The sequence below is a fragment of the Rana temporaria genome, chromosome 3 (assembly GCF_905171775.1).
Source record: "Rana temporaria chromosome 3, aRanTem1.1, whole genome shotgun sequence".
NCBI lineage: Eukaryota > Metazoa > Chordata > Amphibia > Anura > Ranidae > Rana > Rana temporaria.
Genome location: NC_053491.1, coordinates 165101943 through 165117706, shown reverse-complemented (window position 1 = coordinate 165117706; position 15764 = coordinate 165101943). Strand labels below are relative to the sequence as shown.

General features: G+C 40.0%; 1 protein-coding gene across 2 annotated transcripts in view; it reads right to left on the bottom strand.

Annotated features, from left to right (window-relative positions):
• Window positions 1-674: 674 nt before the first annotated feature.
• Window positions 675-15764, bottom strand: part of CTTNBP2 (cortactin binding protein 2) — a 124522-nt gene continuing 109432 nt past the window's right edge. For both annotated transcript variants that reach the window (XM_040343758.1, XM_040343759.1), the window contains 5 exons: window positions 15516-15695; window positions 12220-12277; window positions 7741-7873; window positions 6610-6708; window positions 675-1888 (listed from right to left, as the gene is read on the bottom strand). In XM_040343758.1, the coding sequence (XP_040199692.1) occupies window positions 1757-1888; window positions 6610-6708; window positions 7741-7873; window positions 12220-12277; window positions 15516-15695 (602 nt within the window). In that variant the 3' untranslated portion in view covers window positions 675-1756. The remainder of the gene's footprint in view (window positions 1889-6609; window positions 6709-7740; window positions 7874-12219; window positions 12278-15515; window positions 15696-15764) is intronic.

Sequence of the window (15764 nt, the reverse complement as noted above, 5' to 3'; positions counted from 1 at the left end):
TAAAAATGCCATAAAATTATCCCCTATTTTGTAGACAATATAACTTTTGCTCAAACCAATCAATAAACGCTTATTGCAATTTTTTTTTACCAAAATTATGTAGAAGAATACGTATCAGCCTAAACCGCTGAAATTTTTTTTTAATATATTTTTGGGGGATATTTATTATAGCGAAAAGTTACCGTATTTATCGGCGTATAACACGCACAGGCATATAACACGCACCCTAACTTGAAGAGGGAAGTTTCAGGTAAAAAACTTTCCACAGCCTCCTGCGTATAACACGCAGGCACAGTTTACCCTCTATTTTCAGGGTAAACAAGTGAGTGTTATACGCCAATAAATACAGTAAATATATATTTTTTAGAATTGTCACTCTATTTTTGTTGCGTAAAAAAAAAACCGCAGAGGTGATCAAATACCACCAAAAGAAAGCTCTATTTCTAGGTGGGGAAAAAATACGTTTTTGAAAGAAACGTCGCACGACTGCGCAATTGTCAGTTAAAGCAATGCAGTGCCAAATCGCAAAAAGTGGCCTGGTCATTTGGCAGCCAAATACTCTGGGCTGAAGTGGTTAATCAGTTACAATTGCCACTTCCACCAATGCATGGATTACCTGGAATTTTATATCAGTCAGGAGTTGAGCTTCAGCAGAAGAAAGCACTAGGCACTAATAATTTAGCCATAGAGAGTTTATTATAAAGTGAAAAGTGATTAAACATTTGCAAAGTCTACTATTTACTGTAGTAAACAAAAGGACTGTTAATTAATGATGCGACAAAATACTGTACATTGAATGTACAAGCCCTGAATCGTTGGTTACACCTCATGGCCTCTGTGCTGAAACATTTCTGGACAGCAGAATAGCTTCATATTTTATTTACATATATCATTTTAAATACAAGAACAAGTCGATTTTTCGAGAGTAGAAAGACCACTTAAGTGTTGTCAGACAGGAGATAACCTATTTATTGCATTAAGAACCCTCATCCTAAGAAAGAACCAAAGCAACAATGTAAATACAGCAAGCAACAAAAACAGAAAGGTCTGCATTACACAAGAAGTAAAACAAATATGAAGCGCTTAAAAAGAACAGTCAACACTTTGTCTATGGCTTGTATAAAAGAAAAAAGTGCATTGATAAGTGAGACTAATTATTGCAATGCCGCATTCGATTTGTGGGTGCAGGGGATGAATATTAGAAACACTTATATGAGGATTTTCTATGAGCCAACACTGTGCATTATACATTATACAAGTCTGATCATCCTGTAAGTGGTCTGTGATAATAATACCTCTGTCAGTAACACTTTACACTTTTGGAAAAACAATCTTTTTTGATCTTCTTTTATAAAATAATATTAATAACAATGAATAACTTTTAAAACCCCCAAGCTTTCAAAGATTTAAATAGGGCATTTAAACAACTTACATCAACACATTAAAAACAACTTATTTACATATAAAGTTTCTGTGGCCCCATTTATATGCTATAATACAGGTATAACTGTCATTTTATATTTACATAACACTATTTTCTGTACAGGAAATATTTATCCCTTTTTTTATTTATTTTTTACAGCTAGACAAGTCCCTGATACATTACATAAAGGTAATGTATTTCAGGCCACATGTGCGCATTAGAGGTTAAATATGACAGATATAGAAATTTCTATTTGTTAGCTTTATTATTGTGCAAGCTCCATAATTCCTCTTTAGAGTCTTTAGAAGTATAGAAGTAGCTATTTGCCTTGTATTACTGCTGCTTTTTGCGATGACTTTTCGGTATAGGAAGTAAAGATTTGACTTTCGAGGAACTCGGTTCTGGTTTTGGCTTCTGGTTGCTATACTGTGACATCTGGCTGCTGTGGAGAGGACAAGCCCCATTCTGTGGATACAAGAGTGCTGATTAGGTAGTTGATGGAAATCGCAGAAAAAAATATATGTACAGATATGTATGTATATATATATATATATATATATATATATATATATATATATATATATATATATATATAAATATAAAAATATATATATATATACACACTAGGGCTGTTACTGATCAAAATGTTTCTGTTCGATTAATCATTTTTTTTAATCGATTAATCGACTAATTTTGATTAATTATAACGCACATACAGATCCAACTACTTTTAGCTGATCTCCTTGCAGGCCGATTCCCAGTGCAGTTACCAACCACTGGAAAAATGGATAGCAGGATACAAAAACACACAAAGGCAGGTAACCAAATAAATATTGCACTGGAGATGTAGCTACATAAACTGTAAAAATGGTGCGAGTAATACCAAACGGTAGCAAAAGCAGTCATAAAAACATGTAGCTAAGTATGATACTGGTATAAAAATGTGTACAACGATACCACTGCTGAATCCAGATGAGGAGAGGTTAACATCAGTCTGTCTACATGTAGATGTCCCATGAAGGGAACTATCACAACTCCCAGTGGATGGTTGTAGAATCCCAGGTTGATAGAGGGAAGTGATAGAGGGAAGTGTAACAGCCCTTGCGTGTGGCAGATAGTAAGGTTCCGCCGGCATGCAGATATGAAGGCACAGCAAAGGAGCCCTTCAGATGGACACGGCAAGCCCCGCCGGTGTCCTTGACGTTACTGGATCTCCGACGGACCTCCCTGAAGGCCCAGAAGCCGGCGGAGAGGTGAGTACCAATCAAAAGAATTTTAATCGATCAAAAAAATTAAAGATTAATTGATTAATTAAAAGTTAATTTGCACAGCCCTAATATATACATATGTACTGTGTGTATATATATATATATATATATATATATATATATATATATATATGTGTGTGTGCATGCGTAAACATTTTTTTATTGCTTCGATAATTGAAATGGTAGAATTCTCTTCAAGGCAATCTAAAAAATTCAAAACCATAATGTTAGGATGTGGAAATCAATCCTTAAAGTGATTTTAAAGCTTACAATTTTTATTAAAATAATAAACATGTTATACTTTTATACTTACCTGCTCTTTGCAATAGTATTGCACAGAGCAGCCCTGAACCTCCTAACCCATACTTGGCTCCTCCTCTTCTCAGTGCACCACTGGCGGAAGCAGCTTCCTATGGAGGACTTGCTCCCGAGGAGGGCTGTGTGCATCTGTAGACACACAGAGCATGGTTCCGCCCCATCCCCTGCTCCCTCCTAACAGGATTTGACTGACAGCAGCAGGTTCAAATGGCTCCTGCTGCTCTCACTTAATCTTGTGAGGAGTGTAAGAGAGAGCAGTGACTTGGGCATAACTCTGAATCTAGATAGGTCTCAGGTAAGTATTTAGGAAGGTGACAGGGCAATATAACCCATGGGATATTTTTTACCTTAATGCAGGGAATGCACTGAAACAGAAACACTGGGGTTGATTTATCAAAAGCAAATCCACTGTGCACTACAAGTGCACTTGGAAGTGCAGTTGCTGTAGATCTGAGGGGGAGATCTGAAATGTTTTGTCTTTTATTTTTAATACATTTGCAAAGATTTCACGTTGTCATTATGGGGTATTGTTTGTAGAACACTTTCCGGATGCACTATACATGTTGTCTAGATTCTGCATTTAGATCTCTTTATACATTGGGTGACATTACTTTGTGTTTTTACCCCAAATCCTGCTCATGAAAGACCATGAAGGGCATTTGTGACATAGTCAGGTGATATCCTTGAGTTAAATGGCAGACTTCTGGAGGAAATCAGGAAAAACTGGTGATTGATAGACGTACTTTGGTTTGTCTGCATTCAGACAGGAAGGGCCTGTTTTCACATCAGAACTGCTTTTCTCCCCATACAAGTCAATGGGAATGCAAAAGCAGCTTGAGCAGGTTGGTACACCTTAGAAGGAGGTAAACCATAGGTCAAATGCATCTGCCAATGAACTGTGAATTATTTCAGAATCATTACAAACTTATCTCAAATGCAAGCTCAATGCACCTGAAAGCAACTTGCATTTGCCCACTGATACTAGCCCTAAGCGTGTCAATGATTGTGCTGCCCCCAGTGGTACATGGGCAATGCAGCTGCATTTGTGTATATAGCTTATGCCGTTCATTAGTTGATGTTTTTGTTTTGTTTATGCTGCCATCTTGTAGTCATTGTTTTCGTTACATGTCATTTCTGTAATTCCTCCCCCTTTTCTGTGATGTAATTTCCTCCTTCCTCTTTGGGAATTTTCTATTCTTCCTACAAGGCAAACACTGAGGCTTGGAAAAGCAAGTTCATTTTGACCGCCTTAAGTATCTCATCTACCACACTGTATTGTTTTGAATGTTTTTCATGCAATAACGATATTCATGGATGCCAAGTGTTTGGTGAGTTTAGCTATCTGACAAAGATTATCTGCCGTGATTGTCTCTGCTATATTCAGGGCAGGCATAGAGGTTTTAGAGAGAGATAAGTCACTATTACAATAATTAGAGTTAGAACAATGATCAATTAGCTCTTTGTTCACCATCCCCTTCTCCAGTTATAATTTTATACCAGAATAGGAAGTTCGGGCTGCTTGGTGCAAAACTATTGCAAAGAGCAGGTAAGTATAAAAGTATAACATGTTTATTATTTTAATAAACAATGTAAGCTTTACAATCACTTTAAGGATTGATTTCCACATCCCAACATCATTGCCCTGAAGAGAATTCTACCATTTAAATTATAATTTAAAAATAAAATGCTAAAAATAAAACATGGTCCCTTTATTCGCATACAAGCAGAGCTGGTGTACTTTTTTCAAGACTTTGCAGCTGCACAGGGGCCCTCTGGAACTTGGGGGGGGGGGGGGTATTTACATTATAGCTATGAGTCAGGTGGATACTGGGACACTGTCACCTGGATCTCACTCACTTTTATATAGCTGTCAATCAATGCACAGTGAACATGGGTTTCAACTTGGCCAGTAATTGATTTTGGCGCCCAATAATTGATCTTGCACAGGGCCCACTTAGTGACTTTTTTTCTGCCATTGCATACCAGGTCTTCCCTACTTCCCTACTAAAGCTACATTCTCAACTCCGCTTTTTATGTGCATTAATTGTAGAACAGTATGCTTTATATGTATTTTGGACACCTCTGTTGTATTGGCATGACCCTATGAGACTTGCTGTAAATTGTATATTGCCCCGTACACAAGAAAAGGCTCTTGCCTGGCCAAACTCACATCGGAATTCCGACGGAATTCCATTGAAGTAAAATAGAACACGTTCTCTATCAAAACTCCAATGGAATTACTCCAATGGGGCATACACACGGTCGGAATTTCCGATGGAAAAGGTCCGTCTGACTTTTTACATCGGAAATTCCAATCGTGTGTACGGGGCTTTAGATTTGCAACACAGGACACACTAAAAAGAGAGATGTAAATGTAGCTCTAGGCCCAGGAGACATATGCAAAGACAACTTTATGGCAGATAAAAAATAAATGAATTTAAATGAATACAGAAGTCTGCCATCAACACAAACCCTACTGAAGAATACATCATTGACTAGCCATTGCACAATACTACCCAGCAGCTTGGTAAATGACATGTAAACAACACCGGAGTGCTGCAGGTTAGCAAGCTGCAGGAAATAATTTCTGATGTGAGGTCTGAGGTGTTGTGGAGTGAGAGGGAGAATAGAGAACTATTTCTTTAATTTTACTTACAATTTTTAACACTAATGAATATTTGCCAACTGATGTAATAAAAAAAATGGAGAATAAACTTCAAAGAATGGCATTCATACTCTGCATTAAAGCAGAACTATAAGGAAAATATATTTTTTTCATTTTGGATAGAGTATGGGAGGGTTATAATCGCTGTCAAACTTTTTGACATCTGTGTCCCCTTGGGGAGATTTACCTTCACTTCCTGTCCCATATCTAAAACAGGAAGTAAGAGGAAATCCCTGCAAATTAAGGGAATCCATTGGGGCCCCTCATGTCACATAGGAAGCTTACCCCTATATTGCCGTTCTGGTGACAACTCAAAATGTGGGATTTATTTTCACTTTTGATGATAGCGTTAACCTGGACAAATAGAGAGGGTGAATCTCCCTAACAGAGCAGAGGTAGCAATAAATACCTTGCAGGTGTTCTAATCCCTCTCCACTCTATCCAAAACTAAAAAAAATGTCAGCAGAGACATCTATTGAAGCCTCGTACACACGACCGAGGAACTCGACGGGCGAAACACATTGTTTTCCTCGTCAAGTTCCTTGTTAGGCTGTCGAGGAACACGACAAGGCAAGTTTCTCCATTTCCGTCGAGGAAAAAGAAGACAGGCTCTCTTTTTGGTTCGACGGGATCCTCGACAGTTTCCTTGTCGAAAAATGTACACACGACCGGTTTCCTCGGCAAAAAATATCTCCCAGCAAGTTACTTGCTGGTTTTTGCCGAGAAACTTGGTCGTGTGTACGAGGCCTGAAATACTCATTGGCAAAACCAGCAGTCATCTGCATCCTGTATTGGGTGCTCTTTGGCATTCAGGCCGAGTTTCCTTTTTAAATCTGGGCTTCTGCATTGTTTCAATGAAGTAGTTTTTTTTTTACAGCCCAATTTTTGGTTTCAAGAAAAAAAAAACATGTTTGCCTCGGTTATGTTATACTTACTTTACGTGGCTTTTGAGAGTTCTGTTTTTTACTCTTTGCTGACTTCTGGTCATTCGAAGGGTTTTTAAAGATCACCAGGCAATTATCCAAGTCTGCAATCTAAGGAGAAGCAAACCACAATTTCATAAATATTGAACTGATACATTTGTACAGGGTTTCAAAACTAGCAGGGAGTGCTTGAATTAGGCTGAGTCTATTAATCACTCTCCTTACATGAAACTTGAAAGCTACCGCATCACAACCTGCAGAGATGTCAAAAAGTATGTAAATGCTCAGAGTTTGACAAGAGAAGCTTATTTTAAGATAGGATCAGGATTATCTCATTTACAGGAAAGTTGGGTATTTACTATTTTCAGTCAATTTTGGCTTTAAATTATTATTGTTACCAGAAAATATTTTTCAATGACACATTTTTACATGCACTGTGCTATGTTTTTATTGGGTATAAAAAAATATTTTGTTAGATTTCTCTCTCTATAGCTAATAATTTTAAATCAGGGTGCAAATGAGGCAACTGCTGAAATAGAAGGCTAAGGGGTTGATTTACTAAATGCAAATAGACTGTGCACTTTGCAAGGTGCAGTTGCACTTGGCAAGTGCAGTTGCTCCAGAACTTAGTAAATTAGGTAAAGTTTTGCTTAGCAAAGAATAACCAATCACGTGCAAGGAAAATTGAAAAAAAAATGCATTCACATGATTGGATGATGGAAGTCAGCAGAGCTTGTGCTCATTTACTAATCTCTCAAGTATGCAACTGCCCTTTGCAAAGTGCACCATCTATTTGCCTTTAGTAAATCAACCCCATAGACTTTTGGCTAGAGAGGAGAACACGGAAGCTCTATCACGGTGCAGCACTACCTTTCTTGCCTACTGTATGTATTTGTACAAACTAATCATATAAAGTATATATCTTCTAAAAAACCTTCAGTGGACTTTCTAATGCTTTTAATAATAAAGATCTAAAACATGTAGAAAGCTGCTTTCCATGGAAGGAAAAAAAAAATATATTTTCTTTGTACCAAGATTAAATTCAAAAATACAAATGGCAAATTATATTTTTCAGATTACAGAGCGCTACAACTGATTAAAAAATGAAGCAGTACAAATTCTCAGCAATGTCAGATCCTTTACCTTGGTAATGTCTGGTTCTGATTTGCTGGAACACATTGCTCGTAATTCTTTCACAAGGTCCATCTCATCATCTGAACCAGCCGACAGTCTCTGTTCCATGTGGAGAGACTTTGGATGGACTCCTTCCAGAGATCTGTGGAAATCAGACAGTGTTTGGTTTGTCATTGTAAATAATCTGAAATGTTATTTTTACTTTTTTACAAAACAGGGAAGGTCCCTTTTCTACTGCCGCAGTTGGACCAACGGCCTGTTTACCCCACTGCATGTAGTATTCTTCACATTGGTGTTATTTCTTGATCATACATCACGGGACACAGAGCCTTAATTACTTAATGGGTTATGTAGTCACCACAGGTGATTGGACACTGGCAAACCCAATTAAAATTGAGTTCCTCCCCTATATAACCCCTCCCAAATGGAGAGTACCTCAGTTTTTTCGGCAGTGTTAAGGTGGTTGGTCACGTTCAACATTTGCTAGGAAGAAAAATGCTCTTTTGATGGTCTGGTGCGGAGACCTAGGAGCTATAACCGGATCCATTCCTCGGGCTGATATCAAAGGCCTAAGATGGGTGGTACCCGGGACTCGTGTAAGAGGAAACAAGGTTTGCCTGTAATGTCTCTGCGGAGGTCTGGGCTCTGGGATCCAGACTTTGGTGTACTAATACTATCTGTGGCACGAAAAGTTTCTGGCAGAGTCTTCTACAGGTCCAGGTTTGAGTTTTTTTTCTAATAAAACCCTTGGTAAACCTGAAGGTTGGCACAACTTGTCCGCCGTGATGGGTGAAAGCTGGAACTACTTTTAGTAGCTTTCCTGCAGCGTGGATCAGGTAAGAAGAGGATAATTTTATTTATGTATTATCTTCTTTGGAGTAGGATGTCTTGCTGGTTCTCACCACTGGAGGGAGTAAGTGCAAACCTGGTGTTTTGTTACATAGCCTTCCAGGATACATGCTCAGTGAATAGCTCCCAAATGAACCTTCCACCGCACTAGTGTTGCAGCACATGGCAATGCATTAACATTGCTTGCAGTGTGCTGGATAAAATGCTGCATGCACGGTTTTTGGTCCTTTGTGGTGCATCACAATGCACCAGGCTGATCTGAACCGACCCTCATGCCTTGAAAGTGAACCTGTCTCTGCTCAAAACCAAAAGTCCATTAGTTCGTAAATGAAAACACTAGTATAAAATTCCCTAATTCATCCCAGAAAGTAAAAAGCAAAATAGCTTGTTTTGTACCATTCGTGGTACAAAATACTGATTTAAATAACACATTTTTGATCATTTGTAAATGGCTACTTGTCCTCATACCTGGTGACTACATTGTACACAGAGTGTTAATTCCCAAGAATTCTCAAATCATTCAAACAGTCTCCATGTGTTTTTTATATTATATGTTCAAGAACTGGAATTAAGTGACATAATAACTAAAGGCAACCAACCAAAATTTAGTATTTCTATTCTTAAGCCTCGTACACACAATCGGACATCAAACACACTTTCCCTTGGATTTTTGTCCGAAGGGAGTTGGCCGGGCACACCCATATCATACACACGCTCTGACTTTTTCGGCAACGTAGTGACGTTTCAACGTACTGACGAGAGTTTAAAAGAGGAAGTTCAATTCTCCAGCGTCACCCTTTGGGCTCCTTCTGCTAATTGAGAGTTAGTAGAGGTTTCGTCTGTGTGCATTGGCAATTTTCATTTTCGTGCAATTTTGTTCGTTTCTGAACGTTCGTTCGTCAAGCAGACATGTTGCGCAATGGGGTTGTGCTAACTTGACCCACCAAAAAATATAGAAATATGTTTGATTCATATAACCAAAATATACTAATCCAAAGTAAAGACATTTGTTTTTACTCCGTCAGTATCACCAGCAAAGCAGCTTTTAATATTATAACATTATAAAGAAGAAGAGAATGTGCGCTGCTTTTCTTGATTTCAGAATTTGCTGCGTCACAAATGTGCTCTTTCAAATACGAACGCTAGTTCTACCAGACAGAACGCTTCCGGCTGGTCTTTGCTTCTGAGCATGCGTGTTTGTACTTTGTCCAAAAGTCCGATTGCTTGCTGTACACACGGTCGGACTAGGCACCATCGGACTCTTGTTGACGTAAAGTTTGTCCGTTTGCAGACCAAACTTTTTGTCCGATAAAACCCGAAAAAGTTTGTCCGATGGAGCGTACACACAGTCGGACTATTTTGAAAACTTGCTCATTTTGAAGTTTGTTGGCAAAAAGTCCGACCGTGTGTATGGGCCTTTAAACTCACCAGTTTGTTTTGTCCTAGAGATATCTGATGGTGCCATCTACGCAATTGAGCTCTTAAGTGCAGTCATCTCCTGCACCCAATACAATGAGGTTGATGTACTAAAACGGGAGTGTGCAAAATCTGGTGCATTTCTGCATAGAAACCAATCAGCTTCCAGTTGTTTTTGTCAAAGTTTAATTGAACAAGCTGAAGTTAGAAGCCGATTGTCTACCATCAGTGGCGTCACTAGGGGGTGGCTATTGAGGCTAAAGCCCCAAATCTGGGGCCCATAGCCCTGAGTCCAGGGCCAGCCCTACCGTGAAAGTGTCACAGGCTGCCTGACACAGCGCTGTCCCACACAGCCGCGGCACTCTCACTGAGTCTTCACATCATGCTTCACTGACAGCCAGAGAAGGGAGATCAGTGTGAGAGAGTCTTCTCCCTTGCTCCGCCCAAATCATAGAATCGTGAGGAGCTTTCTCACACGATCTCCTGAGCTGGGGAGGCGACAGGTGTGTGTATACCATGGAGAAGGGGGGAAACTCTGTACTTCCCCTAGTCTGTCGGTATACCCAGCCTCTCTGGGTAGTCCCAGTCTGTGATGGTAAAGCTTCCAGGGAAGTTCACGAGATAATGCGTTTCGGAACAGCTCATTGGTTCTTTCTTCAGCCAGCTGAAGAAGGAACCAATGAGTTTTATACTTCTGCACTTATAGGCACCTTGTTTGTTTTTCTGTTTCCATTAGAGATTGATTGTCTCCCTGAGTGCTGCCTAAAGTGTGTGAAGATTTGCTACCCTCTCCAACACAGACTTTATCTGTCAGGATTCAAATGCTTGAAGTGCCCTGGATATACACATTTTTCTGTCTGTATACCCAGCCTGTCTGTATACCCAGCCTCTCTGTAAAACTAGCCTCTCCCAGCCTCTCTGTATACCTAGCCTCTCTCAGCCTCTCTGTATACTCAGCATCTCTGTAAAACACTAGCCTTTCTTTGTACCCAGCCTGTCTGTATACACTAGCCTCTATGTATACCCAGCTTAACTGTATACACTAGCCTCTATGTATACCCAGCCTGTCTGTATACACTAGCCTCTCTGTATACACCAGCCTCTATGTATACCCAGCCTCTCTGTATACCCAGCCTCTCTCAGCCACTCTGTATACCCGGCCTTTCTGTATACCCCACCCTCTCTGTACACCCCAGCCTCTCTGTATACCATAGCCTCTCTTCCATATACTCTAGCTTGTCTTCTATATACCCTAGCGTCTCTGTATGTAACAATTCGCATCTGGTGGCAGGTGATTGGCAAGTGACAAGCTGCATCTTGTGGCAGGCAACGTGACAAGCTCTCTGGTGACCCTGATGTAAGGGGGGCTCTCTGGTGACCCAAATGTAAGGGGGGCTCTCTGGTGACCCCAATGTAAGGGGGTCACAAACAAAACTTGCTGTCGGAAAATTTGAGAACCAGCTCTCAAATTTTTGTTGTCGGAAATTCCGACAGCAAATGTCCAATGGAGCCTATACATGGTCGGAATTTCCGACAACAAGCTCCCATTGAACATTTATTGTTGGAAATTCCGATCGTGTGTACGCGGCATAAGAGTAAGGCCTCGTACACACGACCGAGAAACTCAACAGAATCCATCAAGAAACTTGGCGGGAGAGCTTTTTTGCCAAGGAAAACGGTCGTGTGTACGTTTTTCATCGAGGAAACTGTCGAGGAACTCGACGAGGAAAAAAGAGAAGAAGTTCTCTTTTTCCTCGATGGGAGTCTCAATTTCCTCGTCGTGTTCCTCGCTGGTTTTCTACGAGAAACTCGAGCGTGTGTATGCTAAGAAACCGGCGCATGCTCAGAATAAAGTATGAGACAGGAGTAAAAGTAGCATTTGTAATGGAAATGCAGCCCCAAGGGCTGTGTCAGTGGAATCGAACATACCCTGCCATTGTATGTGTTGTACGTCACCGCGTTTGAGAACGAGGAGATTTTGTCTTGTACGCAAAGCAAGCTTGTCGAGTTCCTCGACAAGCCTAACAAGGAACTCGTCGAGGAAAACGAAGTGTCTTTTCCGACGAGTTTCTTGGTCGTGTGTACGAGGCCTAAGTCAAATAAAAGGGCAAGGGTTTCTCTTGACAACAACAGAGCAGCTTGACACTGTTTGTGATAAACCACACAAAACTCACTAAAGAAACCTAAATTATTTTCAGCAAGCAGGAAAGACAATAAACATACTTTTTCGTAGTTAGTGAAGAACTGCCTCCAGGCTTCAGGTCATTCTTTGAAATGTCACCTGTGAGGGAAGTTAAATAAAATAACCTGTAATGAGATCTATATGCAAAAAAAACGTTTTTTTTCAGAAAACTGGTTTAATTTCACCATAAGTTCAATTGACAGAATTATTTTAAATGTGAACAGTCATCAAATGACAAATATTAGTGTTTTTTTGCAAATTTGTTTAAAATGTACCTATTTATGAGGAAAATATGGGGACTGACATTTCTGACCTTCATCTGTAAAGGCTAGCTGTCTGGTTTTAATGCTGACCCCACTGATCTTATTACGTATATTCTGAATCATTTACCCACAAGTAAAATCAATAAATGCACCCTTATTGATAAAAGAAAACAAACAGGAAAGACAGCACTCTGGGCTCTGGATGCAATCATTTGTATTGAGAAGATCCTCACCGGATTAAATAGATGTGGTGCTGGTCACAATGACGTCTATGCATGTACAAATGCTATTTCCACATAATTAAAATGCTGTTAAAAGCCAACGATACCAAAGCCAGGAGTTTTGGGCTATGATGGGACATCACTTCCAGGTTACAGTATGAGTGCTGAGGGGAGATGGCAAATAGCTGCCCGTATGTAACAAACTATGCAGGCAGCCAGGCTCGTGCAACGCCGCGCTGACGTCACGACCAGCCACCGGATGGAAGCAGCATGGAATGCAAGCGTGGTGGTTGCCGTGATGATGATGCATTTTGCGCACATGCACTTTGTCAAGTCATGACAAGGACACGGACTTGACAAAGCGCATGTGTGTAAAAACGCGCTGTCATGGCAACCCCCACACTTGCGCTCCATGATGGTTCCTCGTGGCTCCTTCCTGCTTTCATCGGATGGTTGGCCATGATGTCACCACAGCGTACCAGCGTGCCGAGCCTGGCCACCTGCACGGTTTGTTACACATGGACTGCTGTTTGCCATCTCCCCTCAGTTTTTATACTGTAACCTGGAAGTGATGTCCCATCATAGGCTCCCAGTTTTGATATCAATGGCTTTTAATAACATTTTAATTTTGTGGAAATAAAAAAGCTGATCACTTCCGGGCTCTTATTTTATAGAGGCAATCAAAGCCATTTTGGTCTTTGATAATCTCATTGATCAGCCAGAAGATCAAGCTGAGTACGGGTACATCACTGGTCGGCATTGGTCCTTTCATCTACAAGAAGATGTTATGTGTATATCTCAGACATTTTACTTTTCTCATGCCGCGTACACACCATCACTTTATGTGATGAAAAAAAACGACGTTTTAAATCATGAAACAAAACAACGTTTTTGAAACGTCATTTTCAAAAACGACGTTGCCTACACACCATCGTTTTTTCAAAATGCTCTAGCAAAGCGCGGTTACGTTCAGCACTCTTTTCCATTGAAGCTAGCTTCATAACTTGCTTCTGAGCATGCGCGGGTTTAAAAACGTTGTTTTAAATGTCTTTTTGCCCACACACTATCATTTTAATTGACACAAAAATTGACGTTTTGAAAAACGACACAAAAAATGAAGCATGCTTCAATTTTATTTGGTCGTTTTTCACAAGACATAAAACAATGTTTTCCCCCACACACAGTCATTTTAATTGACGTTTTTCAAAACGTCGTTTTTTTTTCATCACATAAAGTGATGGTGTGTATGAGGCATAAGACTATTGGAAAGCCATATAATACAAATAAAGTATTATAAGGGAATTTGTTTAAACAGTGCAATTATAAAGTCAGTTTATGTGCTCACTTTGTTATAATTATATAGTCCTGGATTACAATTATTGGTCTAGTGTGTGCAACACTTCTAACAATCTAAGCATATAAATATACTCTGTGCTATAATACAATATACAGCATACCGTATGTACAGAGCAGGTAGGACTATTTGCAGAGTTGCTTCCCACACACACTTAAACATGTACCTAACCAAAAACTAGGTTGTTTTCAAACTGGTATTACGTTAGATTGATTTTGCATAACTGAATGCCAGGGCTTTGTTCATTTGTTAATAAATTGCATCACTCATGTGCAGTATACAAGGAGAAAAATGCGCAATTCTGAGTACAACAATTCCTTAATATTATGCAACAATGGAAATAAATAAATATATATGAAAATTATATATAAATGAGTAAAATAGTGTGCATGAGATTTGCACAGTAAAAAAGAGTCTATTGCTCCAGGTGGAGGGGGAGGGGGGGGTGGTAATGGGGATAAAGTCCAGGGACGGACGGATGAGAGTTTTTGCAGGGGTCACAACTATAACCTCAGGGCTGCCATCATTGTAGAACAGAAACCGTGTTCCAAGACTGTAACAAAAAAGCAAAGGAAGAGGCGCCTCTGAGTGTAGATGTTTAAGCGTAATTTAATGTAAAAAAGAGTACATATAACTCACATTTTAGAGGTTAAAATAGACATTGTACAGGTTTCTTTGCGGGTGATCGTCAGTTCCGTCACTTGTAGTTCTCCTACTGCTGGGCACTTGTGCTGAGCAAAGCTGTCTCTCACTGCCGTGCAGTGTTGAGGCCGGCGGCGGTGGGGAGGAAAACTTGTGAGCCAGTCAAACAAAGTGGAGGTGTTATTGGCAGTATGATGGTACTGATGACGTCACTGGATTTTATGCGACGCGTTTCCTAAGCGTTCGAACTGCGATGGTGCGGCAGTCGCGCTCCTTTATCAAGCTCAGAACCATCAGTACCATCATACTGCCAATAACACCTCCACTTTGTTTGACTGGCTCACAAGTTTTCCTCCCCACCGCCGCCGGCCTCAACACCGCACGGCAGTGAGAGACAGCTTTGCTCAGCACAAGTGCCCAGCAGTAGGAGAACTACAAGTGACGAAACTGACGATCACCCGCAAAGAAACCTGTACAATGTCTATTTTAACCTCTAAAATGTGAGTTATATGTACTCTTTTTTACATTAAATTACGCTTAAACATCTACACTCAGAGGCGCCTCTTCCTTTGCTTTTTTATCACTCATGTGCACCATTTCTTCTAGTAATAGGTCGAAGAGCAACCAAGTGGTTTTCTTCTCTGCCTAGTTTGGTATGTAGCCATGAGGGGATTCTACTTGTCTACAAACAAGTCTGACTCTCTTATGGGTCGCTTTTGAAGGTTCTTCTGGAGGCTTTGCGTTTAATGATTTAGTTACATTTCTGTGTTACTATTCCCATAGTTTATTGTGGAATTTACACCTACAAAAGGAACCCTGATAATGAAGGGTATATCCCATTCTGGAAACTAGATTACCTTCCTGTCTCACTTCATCTTGGCTCCATGAAGAGTTTAGATTGGATTTTTTGCGAGGACTTGTACTGACTTTTCTCCAAGCTCCATTCTCCCCCTTCTTCTTTCCTCCAGGCATGTAAGTAGAACTCATGGATAAAGAAAAATGCCCTCCTTTAAAATCTGCTAAACATTGTTCTACATCTGAAATAAAAAATGTATACAACATTCGTTCAATGAATTGAAGCAGGACACCTTGTACATCCAGCAAAC